Genomic DNA, 16,640 nt, shown 5'->3' with positions numbered 1-16,640 from the left:
GAATTGATCAGAAACTGAACTGGACCAGCCGTATAAATACTACTCCAATAACACTTAAGAAGTCGACTCCATCCAGGACAACGCAGCCTGCTTGATTGGCATCCAATACACCAACATAAACATTCACTCACTTCATCACCATCGTGGCAGCAGTGTGTACCATCTACAAGATACATTGCATCAACTCACCGTGGCTCCTCTGACAGCACATTCCAAACCCATAACTGTTACCACTTAGAAGGACAAGGGAACACCACCACACAGCTTCCTGACTTGGAACGATATTGCCATTCCTTCTCTGTCACTTGGTCAAACTGAAACTCCCTTCCCAGCAACACTGTGGTTATGTCTACAGCATACGGACTTGCGGTGGTTCAACAAGGCAGCTCACCTCCAACTTCCCAAGGGCATTTAAGGATGGGCAACGAGTGCTAACTTTGTCAGGGATGCCCACAAGCCATGAAAGAATAAAATAAAGCAGCCACCACTCCCAGTGGCACTGCCAGTAATGGAGAGTTGCTGGCATGTAATCGCCTGGCAGCTGTTGGGGGTGGGACATGTAGGAATTGAATGTTCCTCGTGGACCCGGCGGCAGGGATCCTGCTGCCAATTAAGGATATAATTCCCTCAGGGCTTCCAGAGATCGGATTGCTAAGTGTGTCGCCAATTTTGGTTGTGGATGACACTCCCCTTAACTGACGCCCTACATTGATCCAATGGGCAATGGAGGCAATTTGGTCTTACCCTCTGGCTAGAGAGCTAGTGAGAGCCTTGTGTCACCTCTTTTCAGGATGCCTGTCGCATTAAGTGCCACTCAGATACTTAACGGGGCAGCAGTGGGCCTTCCCCGCGATCTAAGATCCTGCTGACCAATCAGGAGCCAGCAGCACTTCATTGATTGACGTGCCAGGGAGCAGTCGGTGGCTGGTGCCAGTAGTGACTGCTGCCCACCAGAGGCTTAAGATCGAGGAGGGACCTGGGCACAGATGAGTAAAGGCAGGAGGGGACATGGGCATTGTCGTTGTGGAGGGAGAGGAGGTGCACACGTGGCAAGGTAATAGGGATGGCTCTCATTGGGCTCCTCCCTTAGCAATGCTGGGTCCGTCTATCAGGCACTGAGTAACTTTGAATGAGTGACCCACTCCACCCCACCCAGAGAATGCTGGCAGCCCTGAGAGGATTTCCTGTTCGGGCTCCCCACATGACGTGTTGCCCCACTTGTTGCTGGGTGAATATCGTGGTGTGAGGCCCTTATGTAGACAATAATTGCCACTTAAGACCCTCAGTTGGTGGTGGGATGGGAAGGCTGTCTACAAGCCTGCCTGCCAGGGATTTAATCAGGGCAGTGACGGAGTCCCCACCTACCCATCCACCTGATTAAATGACCGCTGCCACCAACACGCCTATGGGGAGGATATTAAATACAGCTGGATAGTGACAGAGTAACAATGAAGCACAAATTCAAGCTCGAACTTTAATCAGACATTTTATGATGTTCTAGATTGCTCAGTTAACAATGTTCTTTTGAAGGATTGTCCCACAAATAGAAATGAGATAAATGATCAGCCAATCTGTTTTAGTGATGCTTGTTGAAGAATGCCAGACACACCCTTTTGACCTTCTTCATTTGACAGTGTTAGCGGATCTTCTACATCCACCTGAAAAGCCAGTCAGCGTTCTCTCAGTTTAACATCATATCTGAAAGAGTTTACGGCTAACAGTGTTGAACTGAGAATATGGAAAACTCTGCTGAAAACTTCTGTTGAAGCAGAATCCATTTTTCTTATAAAAGGGAATTAGATAGTTGTCTCTGAAAAGAATTTGGGAGCAAGGGAGATTAAATGTGGCCCGCGTGGAGAAGTATTGATGCAGTTTGGATGGATTGAATTATCTGTTTCTGCGCTGAAACAATTTATGATTTTATCTCTCGTACACAAGGTTAAAAAAAAATGTATTTTCAAAATTTAAAAAAAGAAATATATTTATGACTATAACACACAAGAGAAATTCAATATTTGATTACCATGCAAGCATTGAAATTTATAGCATAGATAGAGGCCATGAGGTTCATTATATCTGTTCTGTCTCTTTGCTGCAGCAATCCTAAACTAATGACATTGCCTGCATTTTCCAGGTTGAAAGGGCACCATTATACTTTTAAGTAATTGTAACAAGTGCCTATAGAGTATAATGAGCAGACAGCAGACCCCAGATTTGCTATAAGCTGTTCATTGTACTCAGCCACATGTAGCTCCTTGGAGATCATTTAATATTAATATTTAATATGAGAGACTGAATAAGAGCAATAACTCTTCTGATGCTTAGACAAGTCCATATGCTTTGAAAAGTTGCATATTAAATCATTTATGTCAATACCTCCCATTATTATCCTCAGTTTAGTTTGGAAACACATATGGATGTGTTGTGTTCGTGGTATTACCTTAGGGAGGATCTCTGATGGGAGGATCTCTGATAGGGAGATCTCTGATGGGGGAGTCGCTGGTATGTGGTCTCTGTATGGGGGTCTCTGATATGGGAGTCCCTGATGAGGGTTCCTGGAGGTCTGATGGGGATTCTCTTTTGGGGAACTCTGATGGGGGAGTCTGATGGGGTCTCTGATTTGGAGGTCTTTGTTGGGGCGTCTGATGGGGCCAGAGAGGCAGGATTTGCAGGGGAGGGGAGCCTGCCATCAGACCTCGGTATCAGGCCATCCACTCAAAATGGCGGCCTGATACTGGGATTCTGAAGGAATCAAACACTTCCCCACCATGCATAAATTTGCATGTCAAGGGAAAGGGAATGGCTCCTGGGTGCCACTCCTAGTGCCATCGCAGACCAGGAGCAAGTCTATCCCGGCAGGAGAAATTAGACTCCCGGATGGAGAATCCAGCCCAAGATGACAAATGAAATAAAAATTTGCAAATGGGAAAGAAACAAACTAATAATTGGCAACAAAGGGTTAAGTGCTAAAGGCCTAAAGGAAGAAATTTTAATTGCAACGCCTAATGTAATGTAACAACTGTTCTAAAATCCTTTCATTCTTTATAGTTCCAGCTGTGCTATCATATCTGCCTGTGTCTGCTGTGAGATTCGAATGTGGTGACTATATTGTTCACAGGAATCCCGAGAAGGCTTAAACATACAGATTTATTCTGTCAAAGAAAAACAAGGCTGCAACGCGGCGTGCTGCTCATCAGTCCCAGCTGGGACCATCCACAGTTCCAGTTCCAATCCTGACCGGATTTTAACTGCCCGGTTCAACGAGCCCCAGCTGTTAGGCCTCCGCCCCTCAGCAGGGGAGCTCATAGTCCACGGGTCCCATGAGGAGATCAATTGGGTCGTTCCCGTGGGCCTCGTGAGGGTCGTTACAGTGGCAGAAATGTTTGAGACTGCTGAGCACATGGAAAACACTGATACATGGGCCGGAATTCTCCGGCTGTTGGGATTCTCTGTTCCCGCCGGCAGCACAATCCTGCCCACGGGTTCTCCGAGGGCGTGGGGTGGTTTCAATAGGAAATCCCGATGACTAGCGGCCGGAGTAGAGTATCCTGTCACCAGTAAATGGCGTGCCGTTGAGAAACACGCATCTGAGGGACAGGAAAATCCAACCCTATATATTTACCACTGTTACCTATTGGAGCACGCCTATTCTAACATAATGATTGAACACCAGCCAGTATTTATACCGCTATAATGATTAAAGCTGCAATGATGAACATTCCAAATTGTTATTCATACTTTTGAACTTTTCTGTTTGCTGCTACACCGTGTTGGCCAAGGGGTTTCAATGAAGGTCAAACGCTCACTCATTGAACCTAATTAGCTATTTCCATAATGTACCACTTCGAGTGTTTGCTCATCATTGGAGTTCTGTCCGGAGGTTTATGACCTAAGTCATGATGACGAACAACCACAACTATCATATGACATTATCTCTCATTTTTAATCATGACTTGTTATCAGATCATTGTTCAGTTTCTTTTTAGAATTCAATTAAATACAAGGACAACGGGCAGCACGATGGTGCAGTGGTTAGCACAGCTGCCTCACGGCGTCGAGGTCCCAGGTTCAATCCCGGCTCTGGGTCACACTCCGTGTGGAATTTGCACATTCTTCCCGTGTTTGCGTGGGTCATACCCTCACAACCCAAAGATGTGCAGGGAAGGTGGATTGGCCATGCTAAATTGCCCCTTAATTGGTTAAAAATGAATTGGGTACTCTAAATTTAAAAAAAATACTTTCAGAAAAAAAAAAAGGACAAGGACAAAGCAGCCCACTTGGATTGCTACCCCGTCCACAAACATTCCCCCCCCCCCTCCACCACCAGCAAACATTCACTCCCTCAACCACACACAAATAGTGGCAGAAGTGTGTACCATTTATAAGATGCACTGAAGGAACTCATCAAGGCTCCTTACGTAACTTATTCCAAACCCATGACCACTATCAACTAGAAGTACAAGAGCAGTAGATACCTAGGGACCCCACCACCTGGAGGTTCCCCTCTAAGTAATTCACCATCCTGTTTGGAAATATATCACTGTTCCTTCACTGTCTTTGGGCAATATCCTAGAACTCCCTCCCTACCAGCACTATGGGTGTACCTCAGGGACTGCAACGATTCAAGAAGGCAGCTCACCACCACCTTCTGAAGGTCAACTAGGAGTGGGAAATAAATGCTTACCTAACCATCGATGCCCACACCCTGTAAATGAATAAATAAAAACTTAATTGTGCGCTATCAAGTCATTTACTTTGTTGTAATGTTTTGCGCAGTCAGAAACAGAGAGGAGGATTCCCCAATGCCAGCTGCTGGTAGCGTAGTTCCTGGTGTGGCAGAGAATTACCCAGCGGGCAAAAATCGGGATTGGTGCTCAGGTCCCCTACCAGCGGTGCAGCGAGTTACATGCCCCACACCGGCAGGAGGATGAAAATGGGTCATTAGGATCCATTTACATTGGATTAACGGGCTGGAAGCCCAATTCTTCACACTTCCTTGATGCTCTGGCCTTCTCGACTGGGATTCACGAGAGTATGAATTGGTGCAAATACTTGTAAGCGTGGCCCTGATGAGGTGGACCCCATGGTGGGTCAAGGGGCTAAGCATATAATGTAGGTGCCCCCAAAATCCAAAAATCTATCAGAGGACTCCCTCACCCCGCAATACAAATCCTGCCCACCCACCTCTTAGCCCCCTTTCGGAACCCCCATATCAGAGATTCCCATATTAGAGACCCTCATATTAGAGGCCCCCATATCAGAGATCCCGCACTTATCAGAGACCCCCCCTTATCAGAGACCCCCCCCCCCCCCCCATCAGCTACCTCTACATGGAAGCTAAAGAGTAGTCCAGGCAAAAACAGTGAAAAATCACTGCTTTTTGACTTACCGGTCCCTTACACCTGCTGCCTCAGACAGAAGTGTAGAAAACAGCAACTGTTGCTTCAGAGAAAGTCAAAACACATCACAAGGCTTTAAACCCTCTCAGATCCTTTGATCTGGAAAGCTTCTATTTCACTTTCAAAGAGAAATAGCTTTTAGTAGGCTGTTAATGACAGGGAAATAATTTCTTGACAGCCAGGTGGCTGGATTGTTTACTGTCATTTCCCTTTTCTCTTGAATGCATCTCAAGTACCATGCTGTGAAGCTAATCACAATGTTTATGAATATCTAACTATGATGGACAGGTCCTAACCACATCAAAAGCAGTTGTGCTTTCTGCTGAGAAAAACAGGAAGTGAAATCACCTATCACCTAGCTGTTTATGGGGGTCTCTAATGGGGGCGTCTGAAATGGCGTGGGTGTCTGATATGGGGGTTTCTCTGATGGGGTCTGGTGGGGGTCGGCATTGGGGGGGGGGGGGTCGGGTCACCCTCATGCATGTATACTGTGGGGGGAGGGGTGCAAAGGCGACCCAGCAATTCTGTGCTGCATCACCAAAGGATTTTCTTATCTGTCAGGTTCCGCTGTGCAGTTGGGACCCTCCCTGCTTATGTAATGGACTGCAGTCCAGCAAAATGGCAGTGTCAATCTGGTGGTGCAGGAGCTTCCCTGACCTACATCTGGAGACGATCTCACCCCGGAAGTAAATCAAATAGTCTCCAGATCAGTCATTTACATCTGTTGTTTTTTTTTACCTTCTCAATGTGTTGTTTAAATCTGAACAGCCTTTTGGTTCCTCAGTCACCGCTTGCAATTAACTCCACCATCAAATTCTTTGTTTCAATTTTCTTAGTTAGCTGCTTGTGTGTCTCAGATACGTTTATTGTTCTGGGTGTGGTCTACTGGGGCTGCTGATTATCCGCAGCTTCTTCCTGTACACACATTTCTTTACACATAGATATGACATGACAAAACAGCAGCGTGGACTTTCAGTTGCTGAGCAGAAATCCCTCAGTCATTTTTCTGGCAGTGAAAACGTATTCTTTTCCAAATTATTCCACTTAATGCTGATCAGCGAGAGCATGAAGGAAACAGGAGTCGGGTAAGTAAAGGGTTCAACCATTTCAAAAGGCACAGAAAAGATAGGTCTGGAAGAAAACAATATCTTTGAGAGAATGGCAGTGTATAACTGGGAAAACAAGTAGAAGTGTTAACTTTATTTATTTATTTTTTTAAATTTGGACTACCCAACTCATTATTTCCAATTAAGGGGCAATTTAGCGTGGCCAATCCACCTAGCCTGCACATCTTTGGGTTGTGGGGGCGAAACCCATGCAAAAACAGGGAGAATGTGCAAACTCCACACGGACAGTGACCCAAAACCGGGATCGAACCTGGGACCTCGGTGCTGTGAGGCAGCTGTGCTAACCACTGCACTACCATGCTGCCCTAAATTTATTTTTTAATTAAACATTGTGTCTCGCTTTTGATTTTATTGCACAACGATAGTCTTACAGTTCAAAGCTGTTCACCACAGTACCCACAATTTATGCATTTGAACTAATTTGAAATGAAATGAAATGAAATGAAAATCGTTTATTGTCACAAGTAGGCTTCAAATGAAGTTACTGTGAAAAGCCCCTAGTCGCCACATTCCGGCACCTGTTCGGGGAGGCTGGTACGGGAATTGAACTGTGCTGCTGGCCTGCCTTAGTCTGCTTTAAAAGCCAGCGATTTAGCCCAGTGTGCTAAACCAGCCCCTTCAGAAGACTTTTTTTCCGAAGACTTCATCCTCGTAGCAGTTGAAATAGACAGATTTTTAATCAGTAAGGGAATCAAGGGCTATGGGGATTAGGCGGAAAAATGGAGTTGAGGTTTATCACATCAGTTGTGATCTCATTAAATGGCGGAGCAGACTTGATGGGCCAAATAGTCCATTTCTGCTCCTATGTCTTATGATAAGTGTTAATACAGTCAAAATGCAAGCTCCAAACACCCATGGACCATCCAGTGTACTACTATGGTACACTGGACAGGAACATGGCAGGAGGCAAATGGGTTAGGCTAAAACCAGGATACTCTGTGTCAAGTCCTGTGTTTATTAATGCCCATGGGGCCATGTTGGGGAATCACCAACTCTATCTCAAATATCGTTCCCAAGATCCGAGGGTCAAGACTAGACAGAAGAGACTTTCAGGCTAGGCAGTCCTTTGGAACCAGCCTGGGACCAATGGACAGTTGTATGAAAGCTGGTGTACCAATTCCTCAGTCAGTGGAAGATGGATCTAACTGACAGTCCAGGCTTTTTGGCCTGTCCCCACCCCTCCCAAAGTAACTGAAGACTCGAGGGCGATTGAAACTTTCACTGTGTTAGAGCTGCTGAGGATGCCACTTGTGCTGATCTGGGCTACCCCTCCCATGCCTGCTGCTGTTGTGGGCAACCAAAATACATGCACATTGACACAGGAATATTTAAAAATAGGTGACGCGATTCTCCGACCATCCGCACCGGAATCGTGCCCAGCATGGGGGCGGAGAATAGCCGTTCATGCCGGAAATCCAGCGAGTTGGCGCTTCCGCGAACCCACCAGTCACGCGTGCGCGATCAGTCCGGTGCCAGTCGAGTGCCCGCCGGCGTGGTTCACATATAGTCCCACCCGGCTGGACCTCGCCGTTCTGGCTGCGGGGCCATCCTGTTTGGGGGCGGGGAGATCCGACCCCGGGGGAGACCTCCATGGTGGCCAGGCCGGCGATCGGGGGCTACCGATCGGCGGGCGTGCTCATTCCAGGGGGCCTATGTTCCTCTGCGTCGGGCCCCTGGGGCCCCGCCATGTTGCACGGGGGCCGGCGCGGAGACGGCAACCACACGCATGCACGGACCCGTGCCGGCCGCCGCGCGCATGCCGCGCCGGCCCGCTTTTCGGCACCGGAGCAGCGTGCAGCTCTCCAGCGCCATGTTAGCCCCCTGCTAGCGGTGGATTGCTGGGCCAGGAGACCCGTGGACGCCGGCGTACACCATGCCGGTGCTTACGCCGGCGTCAACACTTGATCGGGATTTTGGAGAATCCCAGCCCAGATCTAGTAGGGATGTTATACCTAAGGTGTCAAGTGCTCTATTCCATAACATTTTAGGTACGACACCAGCCATGACTGCAGTAATGTGCAGTAGTTTGCATCTGAATGGTATATCATATCACTTTGCTGCAAACGTTTTAATAAAATTCTAATTTCTTGTGGCTCAATAAAGTATCAGTGGGTGGGATCTGATCAATGGATTTGTCATTTTTCTTCTTTGTTTACAACAGCCATGTTTCCTTGAACTCGGGATAAACTTCCTCCATATTTTAATGCACCACAGTTCTTGACATTAAAACCAAATTCTGGCATTTTGATACAAAAGCTCTGCAAAAACTAATCTGTACAAGCTTATCCCATCTGAGATTTGTGCTGTGGAATAGAATCATGCTTTGATGATATTATTGCAGTAATAGTGAGTCAGGCTAGTTTAATGTAATAAAATGGATTTAAAAATATATTAATCTCTGTTGCTAGCATTTAAAGGGGTTTCAAGATTGGGCCGACACTAGGTTGATCTGTACCTGCAGTTGCCTGAGGTGAACAAAGTCAGCATTTCCTTTCCAGTGTGAAATGTTACTGTGTCTGGCTAACTGTCTGGTTACTTCCTCCAGTTGGAAGTCAGGCGACAGCTGAAGAAGTTGAGGTCATTCATTTTGAGTATTTGGTTACTGCAATAAGTTGAACCTTAGCGCTGGAACACTTTATTCTGAAAGTGACATTCTTACTACCATTATGCACCAATTTTTCTTTCTGGTTTTTGTTTTTCAATTGAAACACCAATTTTTGAGATAATTATAACACAATAATAGACTTTGAATTGCTGCTCTTACAACAGAGACTCAACCAGTAGGTTTTTTTTTTCTACTTTCATTCAGTTTGCCTATTGGAGTTTCCCCAGCTGAATTGATTGGAATAAGCAGGAATGATTTGTAAAAATCTTTGTGGCATCACATTAAAAGACGCTCATTAAAAAAATTACTTCTGTGTTACCAGTACTGCTGTGCCTTGTGATTTCAAAGATACGGACAGCTCTGCTCTGCTTGTGGACTTTCCTTCTCCTCCAAAGGGTGATGCACCTCTCCAGGATGAACAGTCTGCTTTAAGGTACTGCACATTTATATATATATATATAAGGGTACAATCCTATTATTTCTGAAAAAATAACTAATTTGTCTGTATTTAGTGGCTTAGCCTAACATGTGCTATATTTTTCAAAGCTCTCAGCTGGGTGGCTACTTGTCGTAAAACAAATTAGTGTCAGGTGAATAATTATTTCCTGTCAGTTAGATGACAGATTAGTTTCCATTTACTACCACCCAAAAGGCTGTGATTTTTGAATAATTCATTCAAGGGATACTGACTAGGCCGGCATTTATTGCTCAACTCTAATTGTTCTTGAGAAGGTGGTGGTGAGCTTCCTTCTTGAACTGCTGCAGTCCACGTTGTGTGGGAACACCCACTGTGCTGCTCGGGAGGGACTTCCAGGATTTAGACCCAGTGAGAGTGAAGGAACGGCGATGTATTTCCATGTCAGGATAGTGAATGACTTGGAGGGGAACTTATGGGTGGTGGTGTTCCCATGTAACTATTGTCCTGATGGTAGTGGTCATACCTTTGGAAGATGCTGTTGAAGGAGCCTTGGTGAGTTCCTGTAGATCTTGTAGATGGTACACACTGCCTCTACTGTGTTATCAGTGGCGGAGGGAGTGAATGTTTGTGGATGGGGTGCCAATCAAGTGGGCTGCTTTGTCCTGGATGGTGTTGAGCTTTCTGAGGGGAGTCAGAAGGTGAGTTACCCTCCTCAGGATTCCTAACCTTTGAACTGCTCTTGTAACAATGGTATTTTATGGCGAGTCCAGTTCAGCTTCTGGTCAATGCCCTGGAATGTTGAAAGTGGGGAGTTCAAGAATGGTAATTCCATTGAATGCTATGGCATGGTGGTTAGATCCTCTATTGTTGGAGATTTAATCATTGCCTGGCACTTGCGTGGCGCAAATTTTCACTGCAAAGCAAGTTTGAACCCTTCTAGCCCAATTGAGACATAGACATGCCGATATCTTCAGCTTCCAGCTGCAATTTGAAAGGGGCACTGTTACGAATTAAGTGTTGAGTCCAGACCAAATTGAAAACACCATGGACGAGATTATCTGGCCTCCCCACCGTGTGTTTCTCAGCAGCAGGAGGCAGCCTACCGTTCGCTGCATCCCATTGAATCCACCCCACACCACCTGGAAACCCGCGGTGGGGGTGCACTGTCGGTGGGACCGGAGATCCTGCAGGTATGAACAAGCTGGAAGATCTCGCCCATGCATGTCATCAGAATTTGGCCACTTTGGATGAACTGATGGACAATCTACTTTGGCTCACATTGATTTTATATTGGTTTGTCAATTCAAGGTCATTTTCCTTTTCTTAGTAATTGAGCCAGTATAATTGGTCATTGGAGAACTCAAGAAAAAAGGTTTTTCCTGAACATGTATACTTAAAATCATTTTGCTTGTAATTTAGTGTGTATATGATGATCTTTGGCAGTGAAAAATAGTATTTGATTCCCAAAACACTTGGAAAATGTGTCTGCATTTTCCCTTTAATTTAGTTAATTCTTCCCGTGTCTGCGTGGGTCTCACCCCCACAACCCAAAAAGATGGGCAGGGTAGGTCAATTGACCATGTTAAATTGCCCTTAATTGGAAAAAAAGAATTGGGTACGCTAAAAAAAAATTTTTTTAAATTAGCTAAAGTGGACTGGAGGGCTTCTGACACCGACATTAATTCCAAAGAAATCCAAACTTTTGGTTCTAATCTAAATGCCTGGATGTTGGTAAAGATCACATCAAGCCTACGAGGGTAGCTATGATAATCGCCTTTCAGCATGAGGAACACAAATACAAGAGAGATGAGTCATGCCTGAGCTGTGCAGGGTTTACCCTGTTCTGTATTTTTAGGACGGAGGGATTGATAATACAAATAAGGTTATCAGTCCAGATGCCGTTGACTACAGATGCCATCAAACCAAGGGAACGCCTTGTTTCTAAATGTCGTTATTCGGTGCTCTGTTCTAAAATTAACTTTATTGGAACAGCTGCCGTAAGGTTTATTGGGAACTTTCATTATAACTTAAATAACTGCTTCCAGTCTGTCTGAAGCTATAGCTCTTCTCAAACTCCTTCAACCAGATAAAGGGTACACTGCATCCTGATAGGTTACCAAAAGAATCACCCTCTTTGCATTCCAATTGTTTTTTGGCTACCATTTACCTAAAAAGGCAAATGCTGTGTGCAATCTAGCAACATAGTGTACTGCAGGCACCTCAGAATAAGTCAAAAGAAGCCAGAAATGTCATGTATTTTTCAGTGAGCTTTCCAAGCCAATACAGTGCTGTGCACCACTAGCAGCAAAAACAAAAAATGCATTCTAACATGAAACACAAAGAAAGCCTTCATTCACAGAGTAAGAACTGGATCATATTTGGATGGAGGGATGTGCGGCTCGAGGAACATAGACTCAGGAGGGCAAACAGCCCTTTGAGTCTGTTCCGCCATTCAGTCAGATCATAGCTGATCTGGCTGTGGTCTCAATTCCACTTTGCCGCCTCCCCCCATAACCCTTGACCCCTTTGTCTGTAAAAAGTCGATCTAACTCTGCTGTGAATAAATTCAATGACCCAGCCTCCGCTGCTCTCTGGGGAAGCGAATCCCACAGACCAATGATCCTCTGAGGGAACAGATTTCTCCTCATCTCTGTCTTAGATGGTAGACCTCTTATTCTTAAGCTGTGTCCCTTAGGTCCAATCCCTCTTGCAAGGGGAACCATCCTCCCAGTATCTACCCTATCAAATCCCCTCAGGAACTTGTATGTTTCAAGAAGATTGACCAGGATTCTCTTGAGCCCGCGCCGGGTTGGAGATGCCGGAAATTCCCGCCGCGCCGCTCTGACTGACGGCGGGACACAATTCTCCGGCGACTGGAGAATCGGTGCCAGTTGCGCGTGCGTGAGGTTGACACGGCGCCAGTCGAGGGTCGTTGAAAGCCGATTCTCCGCGATTCACCATCCGAGTTCCCGCCGAGTTCCGCCGGCATGGTTCCAACCTGGTTCCACCCGGCGGGAGTGCGGACCCACGGCCGCGCTGGCCGTCCTGGTGGGGGGGGGGATCAGACTCCGGGGTCCCCTCCACAATGGCCAGGCCCGCGATCAGGGGCTACCGATCGGCGGGCAGACGCGATCTGGGAGGGGGGGCGCTGTGTCGCTACGCCATGTTGCGCAGCACCGGTGCAGAAACTGCCACCACGTGCATGCGCCAGCGTGCAGCCTTCCGGCGCCGTGCTGGCCCCCTGTGGGCCACTGAATCACTGGGCCAAGGGGCCCATTGACGCCGGCGTGAAACACTCCAGTGTTTACGCTGGCGTCAACACTTAGCTGGGATTTGGGAGAATCCTGGCCATCATCTCTCATTCTTCTAAACCTCTCATGGGTTGGGCCTAACCCCCAACCCCCAACCCGTTCAACCTTTCTTCATAAAATAAGCCCCTCATCCCAGAAATGAGTTGAGTAAACTGCCTCTGAACTGTTCCTAAGGCAATTATGAGCACAATCTAACAGATTGTTTGTGCTGGGTTTTGCTTCTGGCTCTGTCGGCTATCTAACCACACTTAGTCACATTTTTGGGCCCTGGAGAGTTTTTCACGGTCAAGCCCCCACTTAAAATTATTTTCATAACTGGTAGTTAAACTTACTGGCCAGACTGGCTCCTCAGAGATCGGGCCACCATTTTGAAATAGTGCCCTGATCTCTAAGAGGGTGTGTACTCCCCACCCATGGGCAATGTCTCCCCCACACCTGGGCATTACTGCACACGCCCCCAAGTGATGACACCTTGTTATGGGGTGGCTAAAGGCCCCCCTTTCAGGCCTTCCAATGACCCCTTCCAAGCCCCCTACCCTTCAACCCCCAAGCTTCCAGAGGCCCCTTCATACCTGTCCTGGATCCCTCCACCCCCAGCCTTCAAACCCCCCTCCATCCTCCCTTCATGTGCATGGCGCCCCAGGCACCATGGGACCTGGGCACCCTGGCACTGCCATTCTGGCACCCTGGTTGGCAGTGCCAAAGTTCCAGCCTGGCAGTGCCAAAGTGCCCACATTCCAGGGGAGAACCAGGTGGCTACCCTGCTCTGTCCCTGACGATCCAGGGACCTTCAGTGACCCGGGAGACCCCCCCCCGCAGGTGCCATTCCACCTGGTCCATGTTTGAGTGGACCAGTACTGAATGGCACTCGGTTGGGGACTCGCTGGGGAGCCCATTAGATGTCGGGAGGCCGGTGGATCCCGGGTGACCATGCTTAAGTGGGTTTTAAACCTACTTAGGTGCATGAAACTTGGTCATGCAAATTGTGGGCAGGATTCTGATCACGATGCCTCACGAGATCTGGGTAGATCTCACAAGGCATACTGGCTGCCGGGAAGCCCACAGGAGGCTTCTCCTGGCACCTCCGACTATATTGCGCTCCTGTTCGGGCGCAATGCGGCTGGTAGATCGCGCTCTCTCTATTTTTTCAAATATGGAGACCAAACTGTACATAGTATTTTAGATGTGACCTCACCAGTGCCCTGTACAGCTGCAGTAAAATGCCCCTTTTATATTCCATTCCTTTTGCAATAAATGGAACGTTTCATTTGCCTTTCTATTCACTTACTGTAAATAACAATCCCTCTAACTGATGGCATGAAAATAAATTAAAGTCACCATAATCCCAGATGACCATAGACTGCTTTCCCCTTTGAGGGGAGCGCTGACTGGTGGTGGTGAGGATCACCACACCTCAGGCGAGTGGCAAGGTTGAGAAGGCGGGGCCTTCATGAATAACCTCAGCCGGTACGGGGATTGAATCCACACTGTTGGCCTCGCTTTGCATCACAAACCAGCTGCCCAGCCAACTGAGCTAACCTGGTTTGTGATGTGGAGCGACATTATCAGCGCAGGTTCAATTCCTGCGCCGGCTGAGGTTATTCATGAAGGCTCCGCCTTCTAACTTCTCAAACTTGCTCCTCGCCTGAGGTGTGGTGACCCTCAGGTTAAATCACCACCGGTCAGCTCTCAAAAGGGGAGAGCACCCTATGGGACTGTGGCGACATTTACATTATGTTTATTTTAGAAAGGCACCCTCTTCATATTGGATCACTGCGGGGAAATGTCAGTAATCTTAAAAGCATCTTTTAAGATTTTAACTGTTTTTGTGTGATAGTACTGTTGCAAATTGTTACTAGCAGTTTTTCTAGGAAGTTGAAGCATGCTTTGAGATGTGTTATTGACAGTTCTTTCTTATTGTCCAGTAGTCCTGTGCCTTGTGACTGTGGAGGGCAAGTCGACCCTTTTCTTCCACCTGCAAATTTTTCCTCACCCCTGCAATCAAATGGTACAGAGGAGCCATCATTTGATACAGCACATCTCCTAAAAGAGCTATAGTATGTGGTGAAAAATTCTTATTAACAGCTTTATTATTCCGAGTGAGGATTACCATGTGCTACGGTGCTTTAGACAGCGAAAGAGTAACCTGCTAGAATAGGAATCATTTGCAGATATATGACACATAATTCTATGACATAGCGAAATCTTTTTATTTTTACGTTTCGAGAATTTTAAAAAACCTGACCAGAACACGATCATGTTCAGACATGTATTCACAATTTACTGCACAGGGAGCAACAAGACGTAAATCCTCGAACGATTCAGCGATACTGTTCTTTTCAGCCTTCAACAGTAAAAGCTTTCATTGCGTGTATCTGTGACGAAAGCAGATGGAGGCAAATGTTATCATGGGTCCGAAGATTTTGATGGAGTCACAGAGTGCAATTTGTTGTGTTCTCTTTTCTTTCTGCGAGAGCTAACAGTCCGATCAAATGGAACATCTTCCTTTGTCTATCTGGTACCAGGTCCCCTCAGGCAACGCAGTCAGAGCAGTGCTTTTGGGGAACCTAAAGATTCACCTCAGCTGCAGCTTAAAGTACAACCTATGCAAGCCGGTTATTCTTTAAGCTCTCCACTCCCACAGTCCAATAAGTGGCCCTGAAAATTGAACCCTTGATGATGAAACTCATTTCACTGATGACCCTCAGCAGATCAAAGATACATGGATTCCATCTATCTAGCTGGAGAAAAATGACAGCACAATAGCTTCTATCAGCTTCTCAGTGTACCAGTGGGACAGTTTAATAAGTCTCTTCAGCCGGTAACATATATTAGACAATTGACACACCACACAGAATTTTCCATCTATTATAGATTTTGTAACTTAAAACAATTCAGATCATTGGAAGAACATTGTTTTGCTTTTGTTTATTGATGGCAGTATGAGCTAGTTCAAATCAATGAGTATTGGATCTGCGTGTGTGTCTGTACCATGGTAGATGCGGTTCCACTCATGTTTACCCATTTTTTCCCAGCAATTCTGTGTATGGTGATGATGCAGAGTCAATTCCTCCTTCCCCACCTCTGTGCAATGATACAGACATTGCTGATGTGGAACATGTTTCAATAAGGTATTGCAAACTTATACAAAGTTTTATTCTGCGGCATTTAGCCTTTTACGAAATTGATTTTTAAATTAATTTATAGCTGCCTTTTTTGGTACATTGTTATTATATCATTGTTTACCATGTTTTGGTACGTGTTTTATTCGGTCAGAAGTACGAGCAGTACTGGCTCGTGACGCCTCTGACCTCATCGACCTATTTTAAGCAATGATGCACATTCTGTTGAGGTAATTCTCAGGTGAATTTGATAAAAGTATTGCAATGACTTATTTTAATTGTGTGGAATCCTCAACTTTGTTCTTGATTTCGCTATGTGAGGATCCCCTCATAGTTGAGTTGGGGCTTGGGAGGGTTCAGGGGTCGCATCGAGGGGTGGAAAGATGGGGACACCATTTAAAAATGGTGTCCCGATCTCTCCCTTCACTGAGTAGTTCCAGAAAGCGGAGCTCCTCAGTGCAGAAAACAGGACCAAGTGCCATCTCGTCCGCGCATTCCCCGCTGAGGCCCTCTATCTGCCCTCTCAATAGAGTGGTGTTTCTCAGCGCTTCGAGCACCAGGAAACTCCCGGCTAATCGCGCTATGGTACTCTGTTCCCATTCAGGTTTAAAAAAATTAATTGAATTAATTTACAGGAAGTGAGTGTCTCTGGTAAGGC

At 46.4% G+C, this 16,640-nt stretch overlaps 1 protein-coding gene across 2 annotated transcripts in view; it reads left to right on the top strand.

Annotated features, from left to right (window-relative positions):
- The window catches only part of LOC140393173 (uncharacterized), a 384,488-nt gene that overhangs the window by 139,823 nt on the left and 228,025 nt on the right, over positions 1–16,640 (top strand). For both annotated transcript variants that reach the window (XM_072479311.1, XM_072479313.1), the window contains 3 exons: positions 9,454–9,564; positions 14,786–14,917; positions 15,896–15,991. In XM_072479311.1, coding sequence (XP_072335412.1) covers positions 9,454–9,564; positions 14,786–14,917; positions 15,896–15,991 — 339 coding nt within the window. The remainder of the gene's footprint in view (positions 1–9,453; positions 9,565–14,785; positions 14,918–15,895; positions 15,992–16,640) is intronic.

This window comes from Scyliorhinus torazame, chromosome 16, assembly GCF_047496885.1.
Source record: "Scyliorhinus torazame isolate Kashiwa2021f chromosome 16, sScyTor2.1, whole genome shotgun sequence".
Lineage (NCBI taxonomy): Eukaryota > Metazoa > Chordata > Chondrichthyes > Carcharhiniformes > Scyliorhinidae > Scyliorhinus > Scyliorhinus torazame.
This window is presented reverse-complemented; position numbering and strand designations above follow the sequence as displayed.